Source organism: Gymnoscopelus braueri (genome assembly GCF_963280865.1).
Source record: "Gymnoscopelus braueri genome assembly, chromosome: 11".
NCBI lineage: Eukaryota > Metazoa > Chordata > Actinopteri > Myctophiformes > Myctophidae > Gymnoscopelus > Gymnoscopelus braueri.
Window position 1 is genome coordinate 42,886,395 of NC_137613.1, and position 5,749 is coordinate 42,892,143.

The following is a 5,749-nucleotide window of genomic DNA, read 5'->3' on the forward strand; positions in this document are numbered from 1 at the left end:
GTTTCTTCCAGATTTTCTGGTCAAGCACGAACAACAGTATGATACACGGACACCAGGATGGACGCTAAAGCCGTTTCTAACTCCCCCTTGACTCCTGTTTTGAGAACTTGATGACATTTAATACGCACTCGTTGCAAAATTAAGGATTCATTGCACACACCTGTGCTATTTGAGCTACCCCGCACTCTGGCCCTAACAATGGAGGGAGACCAGAAGGAGGGCGTGTCGGAGAAAAGCACAGCTGTCATGAAGACTGAAACGGAGGACGATGACACGTCGTCTGGCCATGTGTGTCGAGTATGCGGCCGCAGCTTCCCTCTCCTCAGCTCCCTGTCCCAGCACATGAGGAGGCACACGCGGGAGAAGCCGTACAAATGCCCGTACTGCGAACACAGGACGGCCCAGAAGGGCAGTTTGAAGGCTCACATCCGAAGCCATAAGCTAGGCCTGCTCTCTCAGAGCTTGGCCGACAAGGCGGGGGATGGGGAGCGCGGGCGGAAAGACGACGCCAAGACCCTCGACGGCTCTCCCGAACGCGTCGAGAGCACGTCGGACAAGGGCCGCCAGGTCAACGGGAAGGTGACGAGGAAAGGGCCCAAGAAAAAAGCCAAGTCCAGAGATGCAGAGGCCGCCGCGGAGGAGGAGACATCGACTAATACGGATCAAACATCGCAGCAGGTGAAGGAGGAGGCTAAATCGGGGCCCTTTCCCTGTAGTCAATGTAGCCAGGTTTTCCCGAAGGCGCTGCTCCTGAAAGCACACATGAAGAGACACAGGGGACCCCAGGACCACGGCTGCCGGATCTGCGGTCGGCGCTTTCGCCAAGCCTGGTTCCTGCAGAGCCATATGCGCATCCACAAGGCCAAGGCCCAACTCAGGAGCAGCAAGGACGGCGGGTTGCCGGCGACCATCAACGGGGTTCCCCAGGACCCGGCGTCCCTGACTAACGAAGACTGCATCTACGAGCTGTGCGCCGGCTGCGGGAACTTTTTCCACGACCGCAAGGCCCTGCGGACACACGAACGGTCGCACAAACAAAACCACGGCCGCCCTCAGAGCGAGCCACAGGAAGATTCGGATGACGTGGAGATTGCTAAGACGCATTTCTTAGACGGCTTAAATCTCACGCGCGTCACATCTGGGGAAACCCCCGAGGGGAGGAGCCAGGGCGGACGTATACCTCAGCTGGACCCGGTTTGTAGTTACCAGGCCTGGCAGCTGGTTACCAGGGGCCGAGTAGCGGAAGTCACAGAGAAATACCTGGGGTGGGAGGAGAGACTTACGGATGCCGAGGCGGCGTACGACAAAGACGAGGGCGAGTACGTGCCACTGAAGCAGGAGAAGAAGAGGAAGCAGAGCGATGCTTCTAGTTGCAGCGTCAAGAAGAAGAAGGGCGGTGTAACCGCAAACCACGACCGCGCGTCAAACAGCTTGGCTCACAGCATTGGCGGCAACAGAGGGATACTCAACCGCAACAGTGACCGCATCCTGTTTAACGGCCTTGGACATGCCTTTTACGGGGCGCTGCAGAAGCAGACGGTTAAAGACGGTTCGTCTGCTACCAAACCAGTGAACAGTATCAGGAATAACACCAAGGAAGGTGAGACTCGCATAACAGTGGTGGTAAAAGTACTCACAATTCTTACTTAAATTCTCTGTTACAAGTAAAAGTCCAAATTTCTAAATGTACTTGAGTAAAAGTACAAAAGTATTGGCATCAAAATATACTTAAAGTACCAAAAGTGAAATTACTAAGTGCAGAATGTCCCATTTCACAGGTTTCATCAAAATGTCATTTTTTTAATCTTTTGAAAATAGCAGATCTACAAGCTTGAGTAGATTGCTCGTGTAGAGCTTGTAGATCGGTTTTCAAAATGTTCAAATAGCCAAAGTTTAAATAGGGCTGAAGTGGTTAATGTTTGTTTTGTAAGAATAATCTGGTGAAGAACTACCACTTTTTGCTCCATATTGAATAGTGTGTAAATAAATTCAAATTCTAGTGTGAATTAACTAACACAAAGGGAGGGGGGGACCTCTTGTGGTTTGTGCGTGAAATTACATCTTGACAGCAGTTGAGGTTTGGATATACATATGTTAGGAGAGACACATGAAGACTTTAACTTTATCCATTGTTTTGTTTTGTGTTGTTTTTTACTTGAAATTAATCAGGTTGCAGCCTAATATTTAAGAATGCAAATAATGTAACCTTTTTTTCCTCTTTTTTTTAAGGATTACTAGTTTTATAAGTAGAGCTCTTAAATGACTCATAATTTCAAGAGACACCGTGTATTTTGGAATAAATATCAGAAAATATCTCAAGTATTTTTATTTTTTTTACCTGAAATTAGACCTGTTGCAATCTGTTTAGGAACCCTCGCTGATATTTGTGAGAGGTGAATATTTTCAAATCTCAATTCTCTTTTGTTTTTGTTTTGTTTGCCACAGAACACAAAAAGATCTATGCATTCATGAGGCTTGAACACATATTCTAAGTTACAAATGCTTGCTTATGATCACTAGCACACAAAAATAATGCTGGATAGTTTGTGATAGTGGTACTACTACACATAACTACAGTATGTTTTTGGGAAAACCTGGCTACACATATACTCGCAAGTCATAGCGAGCTTGCATAGCAAGAGTGCTCAACTCACGTGTTAATGCGTGTTTTCATGACAGTAGTATGATACTAAACATTTATATTATTACTAGTGAAAGGAAAAAAGTTTGATATTTTTTGATAGATTTGTTTGGTTTGATGAATGCTGTAAAAAAATGTATGTTAAACTAAAACAAAAACTGACAAACAAAAAAACACTTAGTTTCAAATTAACAACAGTGAACAGGGTGAAAGACAGACAATGAAAAGTTTCAGCAACATAAATAAAGAGATTATCATTATTTCAATCTTCAGCTGCATTATTCTCATAACAGTTTTGCCTCGCACCAAATTCCATTGTTCACTCTCCTCTATCCCACAGATGGAAAGAACCAGGACGTCATGGGTCCCCCCCACAGCAAACAGACCACCCTTTTGGATAACCTTAGCCAAAACAATTCCAAAGCCTCATACATGGACTACCTCAGGAACAGGAGCGCCCTGCTCAGCCAGCCACACTGGAATCCATACACGGGTCCTGCTGGCCAGGAGAGGGCGGCGTCGAGCACTAGAACGGAAAAATCAAAGGGCACCAAGGTCAAGGGGCAGGGAGATGCCGCCGTCGAGTCCGCTAATCTACTCAACTTGTCAGCGTTATCCGAAGGTCAGGGAGACGGCACCGGCGATCATTCGGCGAAAGCGGCGGGTCTTGTGAGACACCAGTGCCCGTACTGTTCTCACACTACCAATTACCCAGAGGTGCTCTGGATTCATCAGCGGGTATCGCACAAAGTGGATGGCGGTAGTTCCCTGGCACCCAAGTGGGCACCGAGCCCTATCGGCTACAAGGGCCCTAGGACTAGCGGGGCCCTTTGGCGACGCACGGGGCCGCCGCCTTTCCTCGAGGGCAAGGATTGCCCGGCGCTGCCTGGTCCCAAAAGTCAGCGCACGCAGCCTCCGTGTTCCACATCTCACAGCAGCAGCAGCAGCAGCAGTAGCAGCAAGCGCTCTGCTACTAAGACTCACTCGGGTGCATCTACGAATAAGTCAAAGCTCACCGCTCAATCAAAGGACTCGCAGTCCGTGGACAGCTCCTCGTCCAGTGGAAGAACAGCACCGCTACCTCAAAAGAAGAAATACGCGGAACAAAATCGACCGACGGAGACGGGTAGCAAAGGCACCAATGCGCAAGTCACTTCGTCGAGCAGTCGGGCGCACGGCAAGAGCGCTCCAAACACCCAATCGGCAAGCAGCGCTAGCAGCCCCAAGCACAGAGGCAACAGAGTTGCTGTGGAAGGGAATCTGGTTCCACAGGAAGGCCTGGGCTTCATGTTGGCCAGGAATTACGGCAGGACTCCGTTTCACGGGACGGCGGATCGAAGCCATCGCCACCCCCATGGCCAGACGCGTGACTCTCCCGCAGTACCTAAGGGTCATGATGTCTGGTCTGCAATGAACATGTGGGGGATGCACGGGGGCCGAGCATACTTAGATCCAGTCCATTTTGCTCAGGGAAAGAGTGAGTCAGCTGGAGAAATGCCAATGGACATTGATATTTTGAGTCTCTTGAAAAACTACAGTCCCCGTGACCTGGCTGCTCTGTACCAACACTGGGGGTTCGTCGATCCCAGGTTTGATCCACAAGGTGAGGTCGAACTTATTTTGTTTGGTGTTTTATTCTTATTTTATTGTAATCCGATGATTTGCTGAATGCTGCTTTGATCTCCAGCTATTGCTGCATACGTATGCTTGAACAGGAAAAGCCGGCTGACAGTAATTTATTTTCCGTAGATCATTTATAAAAACAAGGAAAACCTAAAGAGAATTATTGATTAATGTGCATTTAAACTTCAATATAATGCTTCTCCTCATTTGTACAGCAATGTTGCAGCTGAATGGAAATTTTGGAAGTGAAGTCCATTCCTCCTCTGAAGCTTCCAAACAAGTAAATAGTTTTTTGTTTGTTTTATTTTTTTTGATAGCATGCTTTCCTAGGTTTGGGGTTTAATTGAGAATGTGGATCAAATCTATCATATACCTTGTTCACACATTGACAGACAAATGCTAAATATATACCTTTTAATCATTTTAAGAAGTCTTTATCCTTAGTGTACTGTGTTTTTGTGTATCACTGTGCAGTACAATGAGCCATTTTGTTTATCATACAATACTTTACAGAACAAAATATATTTTATTTATTTATTAAGGAACTCCTCCAACTACCAACTGTTCATATAAATGGGGAGTGTCCTCACCTTCCAATGTATTAATTCATGTAGCATTATGCTGTTATGCACGCAATATGGGCCACAGCTGGGGGGGGCGCCCGCTGGCCTACCGGTCCAGGTGCTCTAACAGCGCGTCACGGGTTCGAATCTCGATACCGACGGCCTTTGCTGCGTGTCACTCCCCATCTCTCTCTCCCTGTTTCCTATCCTATTTTCACTGTAATACTATCAATAAAGGCAGAAAAGACTCAAGATAGGCCCCGGCTATGGCTTTCTGTACCCTACTGTATTGCCATGGATATTCTTAGTGTGGCCACCAAAACATGTGTCCAATATATTGGACGGGTAGGCAGGTTAACAGGAAGGCACAGACAAATCAAATCCAATATAGATACCATATGATAATGTGTCAATATAAAACCATAAAGAAAGAACACACACACACACACACACACACACACACACACACACACACACACACACACACACACACACACACACACACACAGACACAGACACACACACACACACAGTGTCCTATCTAACCCATATTCTTCATAATTGTCTTGTGCAGGTGGACAGCCACTCCACTTCATCCTCAGGGTCTCTCCAGAAAGGAATGTGAAGACACAGTCCTGTAATGCATGCTTCTGTTGTACAAAGGAGTCAGCCATAACTACTTGAGGACAGAGGCACTCGGTGATGCACGACTTATGCAAAGCAATGAGCCGGACATTTTGTAATTCCACGAAACCGAGAGGGTTCTTGGACTTAAGACTATGCTACTGTTTCCACTAAGCAGTGTTCCATTGTTTGTTAAATGTGGAGCTACATGTTGCATATTGCAACACACACACTGGTGGGTGTTTGTCTGAAGCACTGGTTGAACTGGACCGATTTGGATGGGTCGCGAGCAAATGTC

At 47.0% G+C, this 5,749-nt stretch overlaps 1 protein-coding gene across 1 annotated transcript; it reads left to right on the top strand.

Annotated features, from left to right (window-relative positions):
- Positions 1-209: 209 nt before the first annotated feature.
- Positions 210-5,452, top strand: LOC308095655 (zinc finger protein 516-like; the record flags this gene model as incomplete). Its single annotated transcript, XM_080442702.1, has 4 exons — positions 210-1,600; positions 2,982-4,244; positions 4,480-4,544; positions 5,402-5,452. The coding sequence occupies exons 1-4, from the start codon at positions 247-249 to the stop codon at positions 5,450-5,452; spliced, it is 2,733 nt and encodes a 910-aa protein (XP_080298828.1). The 5' UTR covers positions 210-246.
- Between the last annotated feature and the right edge of the window lie 297 nt (positions 5,453-5,749).